Genomic DNA, 18,647 nt, shown 5'->3' on the forward strand with positions numbered 1-18,647 from the left:
ACCAGGAGAAGATTGCCAGGTGCTTCTGGAAGTGCTGCTGTGCTGGGGCTCAGGCGTCAGCCCTGCAGCCCATCCACGGGAGCAGAGCCAAAGGTAGCTCAGAAAATGCAAGGGAACGATTTCTATGTGCACACACAGATATGGTGAGGAAAGGAAAGCAGAAGGATTTGCCAAGGGAAATGGTCTTGTTACGCAATCATGTTTTCTTTGTGTATTTGTTTCCCCCACCTCATTCAGGATGCGTAATGGGGTTTTGAAGATTTGAAACCGTCTGGTTTATCTCTGGGTGTGTCGTTGCTGCAGGCTCTTATCAGGTGTGTCACGGTGAGCGAAACCATTCAAACAAAATCCTTTCACGTAAGTTTGTGCGTGGTACTCTGCGTTCATGTGTTTAGCCAGGGTTTGATGTATGCACAGGGGTGGAATAGGTCCACAATTAATGCAGCTACCGGAAAACTGATTACGTTTTTGGTCTTTAATAAATTATTGGGGGGGATGAAAATCCTAGGGTGGTTTAGTACAGATGAATGGAGGTTAGAAACATTAGTGAGGATGTATGGAAGCACCTGCAGCAAAATTAAGGTAACTGCATATTAGAATTATAGAATAATTTAGGTAAGAAAAGACCTTTAAGATCATTGAGTCCAACTTTAAAATTATTTGCCTTGGTTAGAAGTGTAGGAAAGCTCTACTTTCTGAAAACTGCGGGCTTGTTCACTTGTCAGGGAAGCAGCCAGATGCTTTCTTTGTTCGACTGCTTGTTTAGCTTTGACATGCTTTCTGCTAGGATGAAAGGAAAAACATCAACAGGCAAAACTGCAGGAACTGCCGGCATTTGTTGCTGTCATGCCTGCATAGTGGTACTGCCAGTACAGTAAACAGGCAGGTAAATAGGCAGGTAGAGTAAATAGGCTGGATTTTTTAAATTCTTTTTTTACCAGAAAGGAGATAACTATTGGATGCTGTCCCATTTTCAGATTAGGAATTGTTTGCTAGGGTTGAATTACAGGAATTGCCGTAGCGAGGCAGATCAGCTCCTTGTGCCATTAACTGAGAGCTGGCAGGGGCCAGCACAGCTTCACATGCTGGGTCCCCGCATTGTGCTCCCATCAGAAACAATTCAAGAAACTGTGATAGAAACGAAACCAAATTGGTCTTAAGCTTTATGGGAAAATAAAACAGTGAAGAATAACTTCATTGAACCTGTTTTTCAAATCTTGCTGTATTTCCTTCTTAGCAGCAGAAACTGTTCAAACTGATGGTGCAGCCAGGTTGTGTTTTGTATTTTCCTTTTTTGAACTGATTTGGTATGAAGAGTCTTCAGCCAAAGCCTTTTCATACAGCTTTGGCTTAGTTGCAGTGCAAAACTGATCTGCTGCTGACAGACTTAAACTAATTATCACCAAGGGGTGGAGAGAAGAGTTTTTAAAGCTCCTGCTGTGACAAGGTATTCAGTGTTTGGAGGGGCTTGGGAATTACTGGGTGCTAAGGCGCCGATGCTGGCCTGTGCTAGTATCCATATTACTTCGTAAGGAGGGAAGAGTTGAGATTGCTTTCACTGCTAAACTAGTTAGGGGGGGTTCTGCTTAAAGATGAGGGGGAACCCACCACCCAGCCACCTGTGCTTGAGGGGAGCTGCAGAAGAGCAGAAGGAAGCTGGCTGTGGGTTGGGGTTTTTTTTTTTGCTTCATACCTTGCTAATTCCTTTGGCCCTGCAGCTGGGGCAGCTCAATTTTGTTCCCTGTTCTTGCTGCTTATGAAGCATCCCCCGATTCCTATGTACTCTTGCCCTTTTAATATTTTCATCCTTTCACCTTTGTTTTCCCTTTGCTGCAATAACTCATTTTTATCCCTGCTTCCTTTGCCTTGGGTTGAGTTTAGGGTGCTCACTGGCCTGCTTATAAACAGGGTTTGTTCTCTGATCATTGATCCTCCAGGTTCTACTGCAGGATTTTGTAGTATCTTCAGCCCGGAAGGTCTGTGGAGCTTGTCCCTGTGCTGCAGCTGGGCAGCTTCGAGGTGCTGCTGTAAAATCCATCTCCTGATATTTAAGGTTGAAGCAGCAAAGAAATGCAAAACTCCAGGAACACTTGAGGCCGAAGGCATTAAAAACCCTTCACCTGGGCATCTGTTCCTTGGCTGGTTTGGTATTTAAGCACCATTATTCTCTGAAAATTTGTTATTTTTACTTCATGCTGTACAGGGCGTATTGTATTTGCTCTCACCTGTGGCGCAGTGAGTGTTACCATATGGTTTGCCCAAAGTTGATTTTTTTTTTTAACGCTTTTAGTGGTAGGTTAGTGCTTGGTGCTCTTCTGCTGTATGTTTTTAAGCCAGGCAAAGTGCCAGCATGTCTGTCGGAGGAAAACTCCTGGCTGGATCCTGGAGAATAAACTGAGCCTGAATTCACTCTGAAGGGAGAGAGCTCAAGTCCCACAGGTAGGATTTTTCATTGTAATGATCCCATTTAGCAGCTAAATTAGTGACCAGTTTTGGTAGGAAAACTGAATGACTTAAGGAGCATCTCCTGGTACCCATAAGGAGGAGGGCAGTATGGTGCAGCCCCAGACCCACCCCCAGGCCCTGGAGCTGGAGCTGAGCATCACCAGCAGCACTGCAACGCACAGGGACACTGACCGTGCACCTGCAGGTTGTCAGGGCTCAGGGTGCAGGATACCTATGGGGTATTTAAAAAAATTCATGTTTTCGTAAGAGACCCTGAAAGTCTACCCTGATAATTACCTACAATAGATAGACCTACTCATGTGTGACTAATTAACTGAATCTCAAAAACTGCTTTGCAGTTTATTTGTTCTTCCATTTTCTTTGTTCATTCAATTCTTAAGATTTAGTTGCTGTGTTGGTTTTTTTGAGGGCAGGGATCATCAGAGATAATCTATGATAAGTCCCTGATCCCAGTGAGCATCCCAACCTCTGTTGCAGCTTCGGTGGGGATTGGAAGGAGTGAAGTGCAGTGGCTCTGTTTTTCATGAGGATGACTTTGTTTCTTCATGTTAGGTTTGATAAAGCAAAGAGCAGGGGATTTGAGTCTCCTGTTCCTTTTTTGTCTTGCATGCATCTGGGTGTTTGCACCATGGTGGTTTATTTTGCTAGCAGCCTCTCTCTGCCCCTGTCTATAAATCAACCTCATTCATACATCACAGGGGAGGTCAGGATGCGATGTTTAGGAAGCAGAGTTATTTTTTGATGGTGGCATTGTAACCTAGAAAAGAAGCCAGCATTTCAGACAAAGCAACAGGTCTGCTCACCCCTTCTCCTCCGTTATTTAGGCTTGCTTTGGGTTGGTGTGTGGCCAAACCTGCTGCAGTGAGATGCCGGCGGAGCGCTGGCCCTTCCAGATGCAGCAGCTCACTTGCAGCACTGTCCCAGAGGATTGTGGCAGATTGCAAACACGCTCGGCACAATCATACCATTCCAATTACCATAATGACGCTGCTAATTTATGCACAAATTGCCCTAATTTATGTGTCAATACAAATGATTAAACCAAGCACAGGTGGAACGGGGTTCGATCTCAACCCAAATGGGGAAGCATAAAGCTGCGTCCAGGCCAAAAGGTCCAGAATTATTCTCCTTGTTAACTAAAATGTGGAGCTTTGTGTTGTTTTGCTCCTGCAGCTCTGGCAGCATGAAGGGTTGTGGGGCAGGACTAAACTCGTGGTAGGAGGTAAAAGAATAAAAGATTCTGCACTGAGATTTGCATGGATTAAAAGCAGCTTTAATTTCCTTGATACACTTGGCTTTCAGGTAGATTAAACAGGCGGCGGGGTTTGGGGCTGTCTAGCCAACTAATACTTGCCTTACTTTTATTGTAATTATTTTAATAAGACATGGAGGAGTCCTATAACTGTAGGCCACCTTTGCCAACCCAAGATCTTGAATATTTTTGTGTTTTATGCCGTTGACTTTCTAGATTAACAAACGTGCTGTCATTGCCTGAAGTCCCACATAGTGCAACTGATCCCAAACCACTATCTCAGTGGGGTTCTTCCACAAGAGACCTCTTAGTTTGTGCATTTCTATTCCTCATTTTTCTAAAAGATATTATGTTGCACCATAAATTTTTTTCCATAGCAAGCAGGATGATCCATCACAGTAATCATAGAATCATTTAGGTTGGAAAAAAAGACCTTTCAGGTCATCAAGTCAACCGTTAACCCAACACGGCCAAGGCCACCACTGAACCATGTCCCCAAGCACCACAGCCACATGGTTTTTGAACACCCCCAGGGATGATGACACCCCCGTCCCCGGGCAGCCTGTGCCAGCGCCTGCCAGCCCTCTCGGTGCAGAATGTTCCCTCACACCCAATCTCACCCTCCCCTGGCACAACGTGAGGCCGTTTGCTCTCGTCCTGTCGCTGGTTCCTGGGGAGCAGAGACCGACCCCCCTGGCTACAGCCTCCTGCCAGGCCGTTGCAGAGCCACCGGGTCCCCCCCAGCCCCCTTCTCTCCAGGCTGACCCCCCCAGCCCCCCCCAGGCTGGTGCCCCAGCCAGACACTGAGGGGCTGGAGCGTGTCCAGAGACGGGCAGCCGGTGTCTCCAGGAGATGCCGTGGGAGACGGTGCCAGAGGCTTCACTAAGGCCCAGGCAGACACCGGCCACAGCCTTTCCCTGCCCACTGAGCGGGTCACCCTGTCACAGCAGGTGATCACAGCCGGGCCTGATCGCCGGGCTGTCCCGTACGTGCCGCCTGGTGGCACTTGGGATGATGCTCCATAACCTTCCCCGGCACCGAGGTCAGGCTGACAGGGCTGCAGCTTCCTGATCCTCTTTCTGGCCCTTGTTGTAGACGGCCTCCAGCCACCACACCGCCCTTCTCGGCTCAGGAGCAGCCGGTCCAGTGGGCACCTTCCCTCGCCGGCTCCCTCACCGGCTGGGCCAGGGAGGTCTCTTCCACACGCTCCGGGAACCTCCTGGGTTGGTCCCTCCCTGCCGGGCTGTACTTCCAGCGGGCAGCTGCTAAGCTGAAGGCCCCCACCAGAACAAGGGCTGCCATTGTGAGACTTCTCCCAGCTGCTTATAGAATATGTCACCTGCCTCTTCGTCCCGGCTGGGTGGTCTGTAACAGACTCCCACCAGGTATCTGCCTTGTTGGCCTTTCCCTGACTCCTACGCATAGGCCCCCAACCCTATCGTCACCTTTGTTCAGCCCTGGACAACCAAAACACCCTGCAACCTACAGGGCTACCCACCACCTCTCCTTCCTTGCCCATCCCTTCCGAAGAGTTCATACCCACCCATTGCAGCACTCCAGTCGTGCAAGTCATCCCACTGTGTTTCTGTGATGGCAGCTACATCCTAATTTCCCTGCTGCATAGTGGCTTCCGGCTCCTCCTGCTTGTTGCCCACACTGTGATGCCTTTCAGTTGGGCTGTTGATCCCGCCACCTTTTTGGGGGGAGAAGCCCCAATTCCTGCGTGACCATTTTCAGGCGGTTCCATGGTTCTGACACATCCCTTGCGTCTTTGCTGCCGCATGGATCTCCATCCCCTGCCTCCACTGAGGTGGCAGACCGAAGGACCTCGTGAGCGTGCCGTCCCTCAAACTCTGCTGTGGTTCCCCAGGCTTCTCTCTAGTGAGCCTGGGTTTATCCCTTTTCCCCTTCAAATCTAGTTTAAGTCTTTCAACGAGCCCTGCTAACTCCTGCACAAAGATACCAAGTTGCCCACTGACGTAGGTGCATGCCCGTACTGTCCCACACATCCTGCCAGTCACAGCTATGGCCTCGGGGTCGATCTCTGGGTGGCATTCTTAAATAGTTGTTTAACTTTAAGCAAGACCTGAAACACATTCAGAAATAGGAGACACATCAACAGGAACATGCTGGTTTGAACATCCCAAGAATATTCAAAATTCCCAAGAGCTGTTGTAACTAGCCTGGAGGAGAAGGGGAAGGGGGAGGAGAAAGGCAGGGGAAGTAGCAGTGGCAAGTGTCACCCCTTGTCTCCCCCATAATTTGGGGGAGACATTTTATCTGAGGGAAAAAAGTTTGGGTGTAATTATTAATAGTTTCCAAGAGATGGTTCCTGAACTATGGAGATGACAGCAGTGCTGACTACAAATACCAGATTAATCTCACGACCCATAATTATATGATGTAAGCCAGCGTTGCAAAGTACAACACAGTGATAACCTTAACGCTGCCCCCCGCGATGATAAACATCCCGACAGGCAGCGTGTACAGTGAGGGAGGTGGGACACACTGCGCAACAACTCTGAGAGCAAATACATCAGCATTGTGACCAGCCACTGTTAAACCAGTGTAATGAATGCTTATAACAAGTTTGTTTTAACACGCTCTGGTCAGATCTGTCGTTACCTGAACGCTTCGTGCCCCACACTGGGCACCAAAAAGCACTGTTGTGGTTTAACCCCGGCCAGCAGCTCAGCCCCGCGCTGCCGCCTGCTCGCTCCCCCTGGCTGGGGTGGGGGAGAGAATTGACAAAAAGGTAAAACTGGTGGTTGAAATAAAGACACTTCAATAGGACAGAAAAAGAATTTTAAAAAAATTAATTATAATCATAATAATGCAAAATAATAATAATGTAATAATAATCTCATAATAGCGATATGAATAAAAGAATTAGAATATACAGAGCAAGTGATGCACAATGCAATTGCTCACCACCCACCGACTGATGCCCAGCCAGTTCCAAGCAGCAGCCCCGGCCAGCTTTGTCCCCAGTTTCTACACTGAGCATGACGTGCTATGGTATGGAATACCCCTTGGGTTGGCTGGGGTCAGCTGTCCTGGCTGTGCCCCCTCCCAATGCCTTGTGCCCCCCAGCCTCTCCACTCACAGGGCAGCATGAGAAGCTGAAGAGTCCTTGACTACCACACTGCAACCAGTAAAACCATCAGTGTGTTATCATCATTATTCTCATCCTAAATCCACAACAGGGTGCTGTACCAGCTAGTGGGAAGAAAATTAACTCCTTCCCAGCCAAAACCAGGACAGCAATGCTGGAAGACACTTGGCTGATGAGTCCAAAGGTCTCTTTCATAACTGAAGCTCTTTCTGATGCAGCTTTATGCTACAGCATTGTCCAGGAACACCTGGATTAGGTCACTGTTGGGTTTCCCAATGCTGCCGGACTTTGGCTGTAGAGAGTGGAAGCTCTTTCCTATAGCCAGCGTGCCTTCCTTACTGTTGTTGTGCTGTAACAGTGTGTACATTTATCTGGTTAAATTGCTTTCATCCAGACATATGAAAGTAAATATACAAATAGTAATTACAAATAGTAATCATACTATTCCCAAAGCCGGTGAGTTGCAGCCATGGCTTACCGCAGTCAGCTGACTGCACCAGATCCTCAGGATACCACGTTTTTGGAGGATTATCTGGCGAGCGGATTACATTGCCGGCACGTGGGGGGCACAGTGGGCCCGGAGCCAGGCAGATGACTGGAAAAGCTTGTGTGTGGCTGGGGCTGCATAACCCAAATGTGGGACACGCCACCTCCTTTCGGTTCTGTTGTATGTTTGCTCTTTGGCAATTGTGTTTCCTCTGTGGGCCGGCTGTATGACTAATTTCTATGAACAGATGTGGATATAAGATATTATTGTAAGTATGTATAACATAAGATGTTTCTACTCTTACATACTCCAGTGGCTTGAGTGCATGCCTGCAGTGCGCTCTGTACCTGTCAAAAGGTTTATGAGTCACTGCAAGTCACGCATCATGAATTACTCTCTTCTGTTACTGATCTGTTTTTACAGCCGTCTGAAGACACAGTCTGCTCTAAAACCCATTCAAACATGTTGCATTGACTTACAAGCTTTTATAGGCTTTTGTTTTCATTCTGCCTTTGCATTTGCTGGTTTTTGTTACCTCCCAGTGTCTGTCTTTCCTTCAGCAAGGTGGTGTCCTTGCCTTGCAAGCGACCATGAGTGTACACTGAATGTGTTCTGTTCCAAGCTTTGTGAAAACTCAGCTTTATTGCCGATTCCCTTTTAACTCACAGATGATGCTAATAACAGCAGGGACGGGAAGTCTTGCGTTCCATCAAGGCCTTCTGAACCTGGAGTTGAATGCAAAGTCTTCCAACTTTTCTTGCACCTAACATTGTCCAAGGCTGTGTTTTGAAACTGGCAGCTTTGTGAATGAAGGAATAAATTGACCATGAAAATATTGATAGCACAAGTTGCTTATGCCAGATTCCTGATTTGGTCCCATAAAACGTTTTAAATACGTATAGCTAACTGAAGGATGGAAGGATCTTATCCCCATTGCACAGGGAGAGGAAGACAGACCCCTCTGCCCTGGGACAGCAGCATTGCTGGGAGGTATCAGGAAATGCTGGATTGTAAGGAAGAAAATGCAAGTGGTACAGGGGGAGCAGTGAGTTCAGCACATCTGTGGGTTGCTTGCTTTGAGCCAGAGACAAGAGAAAGTTTCTCCAGTTGCCTTAAAAAAGAGATAGCAGGAATGTAACACAGCTCTCCTACTCTCTGCCAGATCCAATGTCTTTTTAATCTGCTTGCTCTCAACTTCTTTTAAAATGGAAGTTGCTGTTTGCTGGTGGTCTGCTTGTGTTAAGCAGCTATTCTGTCAGACTTCAGAGTAGACGTGATCTCCAGGACTCATTACTTTGAAGCTTCTGGTTCTATCACACTCAACTAAATCAGACTTTTTCTTCTCTGTGGAGGTAGAAATCAGCCTTGTGTGCCCATCTGATTGAAGTGCTGAGACTTGTCTAATTGAACAAGTGCTCGAGTCAACACTTGAGTAGGATGAAAAGCAGTGAGGAGATCACCCAGGGATTATGTCTGAGAAGCTACTTGGCACCAATACAGCAGATGGCTGGGTCGCATCCTGCCCAAGGCTGGGGAGAAAAGACATCGATAGGAAAAAAAATATTAATTTGGTTAAATATATTCAACTCTAAATCTAGAAGTGCCTCGGGTCTCTAATTTTGTACCTTATAGCATCAGCCCAGAAAATGGGATTAGTGAAAGGAGGGGTTGGTTCTTCAAACTCCTGCAAGGAGCCCACTGTGGCCTGAAAGCTGGTGTAGGTAAAAAATATTTTGGGAGACAGAACAGAGATGCAGAGAGTGGGAGCGACTTGGCTTGTCATGTAAAAGGCGGGATCCACTGGCAATGGTCTTTGACTTTGTGAGTGAACCATGAGCCCCTGCAGTGCGGCTATGCTGATGGAGTGAGGAATCCAAGACCAAGAGCTGGTGGGAAGGGAGGCTGCTCTGTGCAGAGGTGTGAGAACATCACTGCACAACACCTGAACCACAGGGACAAGCTTCAGCCTGTTTCCTTTAGGAGTGCACTTGTGCCCTACAGCCAAAGTCTATATCCAGAGAGGTTTAGGCTTGGGGAAGCTGGTGGCTGTGTCTCTGCTACATCACCATCAGGAGCGCTGGTGACTGCCGTGCGGCTTTCTGGCCCCTTCGCTTGGGGTAGGAACGAATGAACATACGCAGAACTGCTTTTTCAAATGCCCCAGCCACTTGTGTCTGGGTAAATACACACTCATAGCAGCCCAAAGCAAATATTGTACCTTCACTATGATAAAAATTATCCACTTCTAGCTGTGGACACTCCTAAACTTTACCTCAAACAGCAGTCCTCAGATCAAGCGAAGATGTGAAGTCAGAGTCTCCTTCTCATTTGTAATTGCTGCTGCTGGCCTGTAATCACCTGCTGCTGCCTCTGCCCAAAAGCACTTTTAACCCCAGAAGCTCCCACAGTTTTGCCTTCTGTATTTAAAAGTTATTTTCAGGTTTTTAAAGTGTGTCTCTGGCTTAAGCAGTAGTGAAAAGGTGCATTTTGCATATAGATAAAATGAAGTGGAATCACCTTGCTGACAGCAGCAAAAATACTGTTTTCCAAAGATGTTACTGAATTTTAACTCTTTGGTTTTAAAAGCTTTTTTGTTTGTTGTTTGCAGGGGGCACCACTGGAAGAACCTTTATGGGCTCCTAATGACGTGCAGGTGGACAATTTACTTATGAAAATGAAGGTAGGAAGAAGCTTTGTTAGTTATGGCATCTTGGCAACTCTCCTCTCAAAATAAAATCACACTGGCTGGTGGCTGGCCAGTCATCACTCCATTTTAGGGTTTAGTACACAACAATGGCAGTATGGAGTAGGACACGGCCAAGGCATTAACTTGTGTCAAAGTGTCCTTTTAAACACAGAGGGAAGGGAAATCTTATTTAAGAACTACCTGGGAACGTAACTCAGTGGAAAAAATCTGACTTCCTCCCTCAAAGGATAATAAGGTCTCTGTTGGTGCAGAGCTGGAAGGGGCATGACTTATTTGAGAGCGCTCAGCAACAGGGATTTTTTTGTTCTGCTGAAACGTAGTGGTTGAGTTGGAATTCAGGTTCTAACTTGCCATCTCAAAAAAAAAAACACCCAACAACCAACAACCACCCAAAACTAAAAATATATTTTATTAGTTTATTTTCATCATCTTGAGGTTCTGTGGAAAGCTGGTCTATCTCCAAATGTGGCAAGAGAGTACTCAGTTCTTGATTAATGAAACAGAGGAAAATCCCTGATGTTAAAAACAGTAAACTAATGGACAAACTTGGAAAAGAAAATAGAAATGTGTGCAGAATTAGATGTATTTATAAGTAGTTTTTATGATACCTTAATATCTGGTTTCTGGTCTGCTGGTCATTTCTGCCACGGCTGTGGTGCTCGGAAGCAGGTTCAGGGTGGTGTAGTGGTCACTGCTGGTCTCTGCCTCCTCTTGCAGTAAGAAAGAGGGTCTTCACTGTAGTCACCATATAGACCAACTAAATGAGTTGGCCTTTCCCCTTCCAGTCAAAATACCTCAAAAAGTCATCTTGACTTCACTCAGGCAAGAGGACTGTGTGCATTTCCAGGCTTTGCTCTACATACTGATAAATTTCAATTTACAAGCTTGAAGAGGTGGTAGAGGTGTCTTTGAGTTCCCACCACAGTATCAAACCTCTGCAATCTGCAAATACCCCAAATACAGCAAAGATGGATGCTCTGCTCTGGAGCCTGGTGAGGTGCTTGGTGGAGCTGACATCACAGGCAGGATTTTGTTCTTGCATTTATTCTGACTGTAAATGTGTAAGAAAGTGTCGTGGGTGAACATGGGGTATGTTATGTCTGTTGTACTTTAACACAGGCTTTGCTTTATGTTGCAGTTGGGGTTTACACTTCTTACTAGCCTGGGTGGAATTAGTGGTTTGGTTGGCATTTAGTGTCAGTGGATAGTTTAGTGGCTGAGTTGTTGGAGGGAGAGGGAGAAATTCAAGCTGTAACAAGAGTAAATTCTTTTAATACAGGTCTACAGTTCTCAGATGTATTTGTACTTTTTGTTTGGCTTGTGATAAGATGCACTACTGTGGAATTTGCTTGGAGCAGGGATTTGCATGAATTATTGTTACTTAGAAAATGAACATCTGTGCAAGCCTTCTCCCTGTGCTCGGCAGTACCAGAGCACCCATTAGAAGGACCTGTGTGCTTGGATGCAGTGGTCAGCAAAAGCAAGTGCTTGGGGGAAGGAAAGATGGATTAATAGAAACAAAGCTGCTGAAATCACAGGGAAAACTCCTTCTGGGCTGTGGGACGGTGTCTGGATGCGTGTGTTTACTTTATATGCTGACCTCTTCCCTTCTCATCCCAGTGTGATTTTTTAAAAAGCAACATCCTTCTGCTAGGAAAAACTTGGGACAATTATGCTTGGCCTCTTGCAGAGTTCAGTTTTATATTTAGGAAGTACAATGCTGTGAATCACAGGAGCTGCTGACTGAAATAGTGTGGCCCAAAAATATGAAGAGGATGAGAGTAAACAATCATTACGGATGGTCTCTTGACTCTGCGCTTAAAGCATTTTGTTTGAAGGGTTTCACATTTTCACAGAGAGATCTTTTCTGTAAATCACTAATTAAGCAAATTAGCTACAGTTCATCAGTCTGTCTACAAAAAGCAAGAAGCTGACGTTTTGAAGAAACCTTCAAGCTGCAGGCTCAAATTAGCCAATATTTAAAATTACAATGTCTCATAGGAATAGGAGGAGCAATGGAAGAATCACTTGAAGTTTGGGTGACTTGAAACCAGGTTTCATGTCGAAAGGCAAGCTTTTTATTTTACTCAAAATTCTACATGGGTGCCAAACCTGTCATCCTCACTTAAAATTTAGCTAAACCTGGTGGTATTAAATCATTTGCTTGTAATTCTCTATTTTCATTTTGAAGACAAAAGGTTAAGGTAAACATGTTGGGATGTTCATGTAAAATACTTTGTGTAATGTACTTATTTTCTTAAAAATTGGCTTTGACAGTGGAAAACAAGGAGGAGAATTTCTTTGCTGAAATAAATCCCCATGACACAGAGCATCAGGTGCAGGTGTGAGCAATGAGACAGGTGGGGCATTAGTGGTTCCAGCATTCATGTGAATGGTCCTGAAATGCTCAGAAAGAGCACCAGTGTGTGTTGAAAGCAAGAGGAGCAGCGTGTGTAATGTGCTGAAGACGTGGCATTGTGTTGAGCCGTCTGTACTTGAGTGTGCCATTGCCAGATATGCTGATTAATAACTGCCAGCTAATGCAGATGCTGTTCGGGTTGTGTGTGTGTCCTGGCACCAGCGGGTTTTTTGGGTGTGTTACAGTTGTGCATATGGTCGGGGGTAAGTACGGGTTTACATGAGCTAATCAAAAGAGCAGAAAACCATCCAGGCATGGAAGTGACAGTCATATCAATGCTGGTGCAGTGCTGAGCTGAGCCCCATGTTTTGTTGAGGGTGAGTAATAAAACCACATATCCTGTTTCAACAAAGTCCATGCAAAGCCCTTCGCTACCTTCACACCATCCATATCCTTCCCTGTGCCTTTTCCAGCTGTGTTGCCAACATCTTCTGGGAGATGGGAGCCAAGCCGATGTGCCCTGTGGATTTTCAGAAGTGATTGACATGTGTGGTTTTCTTCTCACTGGTTCCAGCAGTGCTGATTGCCAAGCTAATGTTTTTGGTGCTACCCACAATAACTGAAAGATCTTTACTGCGAGATAAGAGTCAGTAATTGTAGTTGGCTCTTTCCTCTGGTATGCGTTCCCGTATTAACTTGAAATTGAATTTTTTGTTTGAGTGCTGCTGCTGCTGCATGGCTCCATCCACTCCAGCTGTCCCCTCCAGCCTGGAGGCACCAGCTGCTGCAGTGGCTGGACCCTGCACCCTCTCCCTTAAGGACTGCTCTTCAGATAAGTGCCTTGGTGCCATAGCTTGATCTTCTCGCTGAGTACATGCAGTTGTGAGCAAACTGCAGGAGAACTGAAGAGGAGGGGATGGGTCAGGACCAGTCCTGAACTGGTTCACCCTGATGGCTTTTGCGTTGGAGGGTGACCAAGCCAAGAATTGCTTTTTCCCCCACTTTGAAGATCTGCTCCTGTAGTTTCAGAGGAAGCTCCCCCCAGCTGTAGTCCTTCCCAACCCTTTAAAGATTGCTGTCAGATTTAGGCATTTGTTGATGTGCAGGCTGACCCTTGGAGTGCTTTTTGGGAACACAGAGGTTGCCCTGAGACCAGAAATCACAAATTACTGGTGCTCTTAAATCCCATAGGCACTTTTCCCCACCTCTTCCTATGAAGCTTCAAACTTCTACATGGAATTTGACATCACTGATGGTAGGTAGCTGACCTGGCCTGCTGCATGCTAGTATTTTTTTGTATGAGCTGTTACATACATACAGACTGTCAGTACTAAGCATACACTCTGGTGTTCAGCTGTTGAACTGCTGACTGCAGGCTGGGGACGTGAAGGAGACAACTGCTTACAGAAACCACACCGGGCAGCGTGTTGGGACCTGCAACCCATACCTGGAGCTGCTGTGTATAAATAAACATATCCACCCTCCATCTTATTTCTGACAACTACCTCCCGGAGTAGTAATACATTTTTTTCCAGTAGCTTGTTCTCCAAGCAGGTTTCCTCATGCAGGTTTTTAGGAAGACCTCATTTTTATGTTAGTTCTGTGGAACTATCATTGCACAACATCGACTGCTCTTGCGTCCTTCTGAGACTTGTGATTTTTCTTGAAATTCAGTCCTGAAAAACTGATACCAGCAACTGATGTATCTGTCACCTGAATCATATAGGAAGCTGCACAGAATTGGTGGTTGCCTCAAAAATATGTTGCCAGCCCTTGTTCTGCAGGGTGTAGCAACCACAGCTTCAGCTTTCAGCAGCTGTGGTCTGCAACCTGTGTTCAGGTTTTTTGTTGTGTGTGCTTGCTGAGTTTAAGGGCTTCCTCAACATCATGTCTCCACAGAGATCAAGCAGTGGTAATTACAGCGAAACACAGTTACTCTAAATACTAGTGCACATGAATCTATAGGAACATTTTTTTTCACGTTGATGGCTTCAGACACATCTCTGCTTTGATTATGTTTGGTCCCATGAAAGGGTTGAGTTGATCCGCACCATCCTTCAATAAAATAGATCCTTCAAATTGGGCAGATAACATATTAGGCAATTTAAATCTCTGCTTTTACAGCTCAAAATGGATCTTTTTCCTGAGCAAGTTTAGCTCCAGCCAAACCTGCATTGCTCTGGTTGATCCATATTGTGTAACAGATGTGAAGGCAAGGTCCACACTGCTGGAGAGTTTATCTACTCGTGGTCAGAACAATAAGAGATGACAAGTTGAGGAAGTGAAGACACAGAAGGGATAATGCTCAGGCTCCTTTGTCATTGCTAGGAGCCAGGAGGTGCCTCTGAAGGATGGAGTGGCATGGCATCACCTTTCTTTTCAATCAGTGGTGCCCTTTCCAGCTTTTTTAGGGTGTCCTTCATGCTGTTAGCTTTTCATCCTCCCATCCTCACCATTTTGGGAGAACGTGTTAACAGAGAAATCCCTGCTATCTGATGATAGAAAACAGAGAAGAGCTGATGAAAGGTCTTCATCAACCCCAGCTTTAGATGGCAGTGGCTTCCTTGTAGCACAGGAGGTCCATCAGTGGCTGTGCAGAGGTATGCATAACCTTGGGTAGACCTGATGGCAGAAATGCCTGGTTAAGTAAGACAAGAGGACACCTAATCGGATGTTCTTTGGGTTTGTTGGTGCCAACTGCTTTAGTGACAATTTTTTCATAGAGGACACTGAAGCTGGAGGGGCAGATGAGAACATCTGGTCCCAGCTGATATAAAGCAAAAGCCATGTCATTATCAAGTTGCACCCAGTAGGTTTCTTGCCCCAGGACCTTACCATGTGCTATAAAGTACATCCTGCTTTCAGGAATACATTCAGTCAGCTGAATGCAGGTCAGCAATGGGATTAGACAGGTCGGTGATTACTAACCCCATTAACTTCTCATATCTCCTTTTCCAGAACTCAGTTCTCGTGATGTTATTTAAGTGTTTTGTAGTCCAAATCCTTGAAGTTCTCTGCTAAAAGCTGAAACAAATGTGTCAATCCTATCAGGTCTCTCCAAGAGCTAAGCACTGAAATCCCCTGTCCTCGGGCTGGCACCATTACTGGTATTTTCCTCTCTCCCTTGACCAGTGACTTCTCCTGTAATACTGCAGTCTAAATCTTGTGGCCTATGCACTGATTAAAAAGAAAGAAAGAAAAAAAATGCTACAGGAACTTGGCAAGCAACGCATGGACCTCTCACAGTTCCAGTCAGAGGTTAGATGGATTTGTCATACTTACATTATACGCATGTATGATTGACTTGTGGTGAGTAACTGCTAGTGCTTGGTCAGGGACCTGTTCCCTTTTCACACAGAGTCATTCTGAGGGCAAGCAGATATTTGTTTTGGGGTTTTCTGTATGTGGATGTACATGGAGGGATAAGGCAGACTGGAAGAATTCATTCGTCTCTGGGAGGACAGAGTTTTTACAAGTACTGTGATGCTTTACTCGTGATGGTCTAAGGTGGGTACATTTTATGGGAAGTAATATCTGGTAGCAGGTAAACTGCTGCAGATGGGGAGAAGCAGACAAGCTTTTGATGCGTAAATCCTCCAGTCCTGAGACAAAATGCGTTATCGGTCTTACAAGCTCAGCCAGTTGCTCTGAGCTTCATCCAAATAGAGTAACACTTCAAGTGAGAGAGAGGACAGTTGGCACCTGCGGATCTGAGGGATGTGCTCACTGGGGAAGGAGGTAAATTATTTCTTGAGGAATGTGGAAGGGTTATTTGAGGACCAAGGAAGAGGACAGTTTTGGAGGGAAATTAGCTTTTGGTTGACCATTGCTCAGTGGCAGGGAATTTAATTCTCAAACTTACTTTTGCAGTGTGTTTTATAGATTTCTATCAAGGTTGATGTGTTTTGCAAGTCATACTCCCTTTCTCTTGCATTCTCTGTGTTACTCAGGTGCTTCTGCCCAGTGTATCAGTGGGCTCTGGTGCACTACAGGAGGTGGGGGTGGGGGTGCACTGGGTGAAGCGTATGATGTTTGGGGAAACAAATATTGTAATACATATGGTTTTGCTGCTGCAGAGAGCATTTGTGGGGATGGGGGCTGTGTGTGAGCAAACACTGCAGCTTGACCAGGTTCTGCTTCCATTTGATGTGATGCATGTGCCTTGATGAGCAATTCAGCAGGGTTGAAGAGCTTTTTGAATAGCTGGAGGGAGGGAAGAAGCTCTTTAAAGTTAAATACTTCAAATATATATGGGGTTTATACAACAATAAAACTGCATTTTACTTCTGTGCTGCTGTTTCCCCACTGTGAGGTGCCTTGCTGGTACGGGATGCTGGCTTGACTGCACCTTGCTCAGCAGATGTTCTTGGCAACCTTGTCTTACCTTGGGCTGAGCTTTGAGGAAGCATAAAGTCAAATTGTGGTAGTTCTAAAGGAAGTTTGTAGGTTATCAGTTAAACTAGATGTGGTCCTTTAAAAAAAAATTAAAAATTAAAAAACCCAACTGTTTATTTAATTTAATTTTAATTACATGTGGGCTGCTTTCAGTACACAGGGGGTTGGAGAAGTCAACAAGATTGTGTGAACAAGACCATGCTGCTAAGGAAACCAGTGCCTTAGGTTTTGCAAAGAGCTTTGTATTTGAGACAAACTAATTTTGAGGATTAAATGCTGCTGTCCACCCCAAAACGACTGGATATTATGGGATCTAAACTGACATCTGAGCTTCCGAGGTACAGGTGTGACTGAGCAGGAAGGTGTCTGAAGCTGCAGTCCATTTGGGTTTAGTTATCGCGTCTTACTGTGTGCAGTGTTCCTTCTTGCAGAGAAAAGTTGAGGGGACTTGAGAGCTCTGAAGGAGGAAAGGGAAATGACCCTAGAGATGGGGCCGCAGAAAGATGACTCATGAAAGTGTTGAACCTGGATTGGGTTGTTCTGTAGAGAAGTTGGTCAAGATGCGCGTTGTGTTGGTGCATTTTAATCTGTGCAAGAAGACTTGGAGAGGTGCGTTCAGAGATGCACAGGGAGGAAGAAATGATAGGCGCTGAGCAGGCACTTGCCAGAATGCCCAACATCTCGATTTCTTTGTCCCAAAGATGAACTCTTTAAGTTATAGACATGGTAAGGTAGATGGTGGGACATCATGACCAAGAACAGTGTGAGCTTGAAAGGATCTGGAGGGAAGGAGTTAAATCTGAGAAAAAGCAAAGCATCTGGAAGGGCTGGAGCTCTGCCTCTCAGTGCTTCCCCAAAACAGGACATGCAAGTCAGGAACCCCAGGAGTGGCTCCTGCACCGGGGGTCCTTGTGGAGGTCTGCACTGGGACTGGTGGTGGCTGGGTGTTTTCTTCTGAGTCTGCATATTTGAAGGAACGTGCAGCGGAGAGGACAGCAATTCTGCTTGTGTGCTCTCCTCCTATTGACAGACCAGGTGTCCCCTTAAAGACACCAGTTACAGTAAAAAAAACATTCTGAAACTCTAGTCGCAATGGATCAGTGCCTTCAGCTGCAGGGGCACTAACCGTGTGCATCAGGGCCACCTCACTGCCTTGTCACCACTTTTTAAAATAACTGCTGTTGAAGAAAAGCAGAGCCCTGGTCCTGCAGGTCCTGGGGTGAAGAATACCTTGACACCCATGCTGCTGGTACGGCTCTGCCTCCTTACAGAGCTGGCAGAGGCTCAGGTCTGCTGTCTGAAAGCTCAGGCACACGTTATGCATAACGAAGGTTTGTTTCCCCAAATGACCGGTTGCAGGCAACGAATTTTCTGCTCCTCAGCTCCCAGCCCAGCCCATTGGGTTGCAGTGAGGCAACCCAGCTCCCGTTGTGCCTGGCTTGGCTCAGGTGCCGTTAGCAGCCTTGAAGCCACCCTCAACTGTTTTACGGTGGGGATGCTAACAGGTATCCACAGGCACAAAAGCAGACTGGGAAATCCAGTATGCCACTGGTTTTGACCTAGTTGCTTGATGGAAGATCAGCTTTGCTGGGGGATGCTGCCACCTTCTTTTGGTAGCTGCTTCCCCAGTTATGCTGTTTTGCTTCAGAGGTGAATCTGTTAAGTCCTTTCCCTGAGTGCCAGCCAGAGGCTCAATCAAAACCTATTTAATAGCTATTTCTTTATTTTTATGTGCTTTGAGTAGGGCCTGAAATGTATCATTTGGGAAGACGTTTCTGTGAGATGTTGGATGGCAACCCACTTTCTCTTTTGCGTTAACTGCTTTAAAACATCTACTCCCGGGTTCAATTTTATTTGAGCTTTAAT

At 45.9% G+C, this 18,647-nt stretch overlaps 1 protein-coding gene across 3 annotated transcripts in view; it reads left to right on the forward strand.

The window, feature by feature from the left end:
- The window catches only part of PTPRA (protein tyrosine phosphatase receptor type A), a 133,858-nt gene that overhangs the window by 50,434 nt on the left and 64,777 nt on the right, over positions 1 to 18,647 (forward strand). For 2 of the 3 annotated variants that reach the window (XM_037387701.1, XM_037387719.1), the window contains one exon: positions 9,929 to 10,000. The exons of the other annotated variant lie outside the window; for it this stretch is intronic. In XM_037387701.1, the coding sequence (XP_037243598.1) occupies positions 9,929 to 10,000 (72 nt within the window). Of the gene's footprint in view, positions 1 to 9,928; positions 10,001 to 18,647 lie in introns of those variants that run through there. 3 annotated transcript variants of the gene reach the window in all.

Source organism: Falco rusticolus, chromosome 1 (genome assembly GCF_015220075.1).
Source record: "Falco rusticolus isolate bFalRus1 chromosome 1, bFalRus1.pri, whole genome shotgun sequence".
Classification (NCBI taxonomy): domain Eukaryota; kingdom Metazoa; phylum Chordata; class Aves; order Falconiformes; family Falconidae; genus Falco; species Falco rusticolus.